The sequence below is a fragment of the Carlito syrichta genome, unplaced genomic scaffold, assembly GCF_000164805.1.
Source record: "Carlito syrichta isolate Samal-C Ts95f unplaced genomic scaffold, Tarsius_syrichta-2.0.1 Scaffold314605, whole genome shotgun sequence".
Lineage (NCBI taxonomy): Eukaryota > Metazoa > Chordata > Mammalia > Primates > Tarsiidae > Carlito > Carlito syrichta.
In genome coordinates, this window is record NW_007258701.1 from 317,187 (window position 1) to 318,131 (window position 945).

At 54.5% G+C, this 945-nt stretch overlaps 1 protein-coding gene across 1 annotated transcript in view; it reads right to left on the reverse strand.

Annotated features, from left to right (window-relative positions):
* Positions 1–171, reverse strand: part of CUNH16orf92 (chromosome unknown C16orf92 homolog) — a 928-nt gene extending 757 nt beyond the window's left edge. The window contains exon 1 of the mRNA XM_008071681.1: positions 108–171. Within this exon, the coding sequence (XP_008069872.1) occupies positions 108–171 (64 nt within the window). The remainder of the gene's footprint in view (positions 1–107) is intronic.
* Between the last annotated feature and the right edge of the window lie 774 nt (positions 172–945).

Here is a 945-nt window from a genome sequence, read left to right on the forward strand (position 1 = left end):
CCCCCAAGGCGCGGATTACAGGCTGAGCCGCCGAGCCCGGCTAGGGCATTACCCTTTATCCCCCCAGAGCCTTCCTCCTTCCTGCTGCTCCCAAGACAGCTTCCCACCTGTTTCTATGGCCCCCAGCCCAGTCAGCCACAGCAACACAGGCACCCACTGCCACAGCCTCATGACCCCTCCACTCCTATCTCAGGCTGAGGGCTCTGTGATGTCACAGCTCATGACCATTCTGATGACACCCTAGGGTGAGGGGAGAGAGAAGGTGCCAGGAGCCGTGACCCTTGTCCCAAGCCCCCGAATCAGGAGAGGTCAGGACCAACAGAGCTTTCACCCCTTGGGATGATGCTGATGATAAAACCGTAACAATGGCAGCCCCAGAAGAGGAGGGATTTGGTTGGGGGCAATCTTGCTGAAAGCCAGAACTAAGGGAATCTGCATTTGGATAGCAGGCACATTTTGCAGTAGAGGGAGAGGGCTATACACCCCCCACTCATCCCTTGAATCAACCACAGAGATCATTTATTAAGCACTTATGAAAAGGCCTGGCACTTCACACAGGTTGGCTCATTTAACAATCTCAATAGACTGGGCGTGGTGGCTCACGCCTGTAATCCCAACACTTTGGGAGGTGGAGGCGAGAGGATTGCCTAAGTCCAGGGGTTTGAGACCAGCCTGAGCAACTGGGCAAGACCTCATCTCTACACTAAATCAAAGAATTAGCTGAGCACGGTGGTGCGCACCTGTAGTTCCAGTTACTTGGAAGACTGAGATAGAAGGATTACCTGAGCCCAGCAGGTGGAGGCTGCAGTGGCCATGAGCATGCCCCTGCACTCCAGCCTGGGCAAAAGAGTGAGATTCCGATTCAAATTTTTTAAAAAAGAAAAGACAGCCGGGCTCGGTGGCTCAGCCTGCAATCCCGCGCCTTTGGGAGGCTGAGGTGAGTGG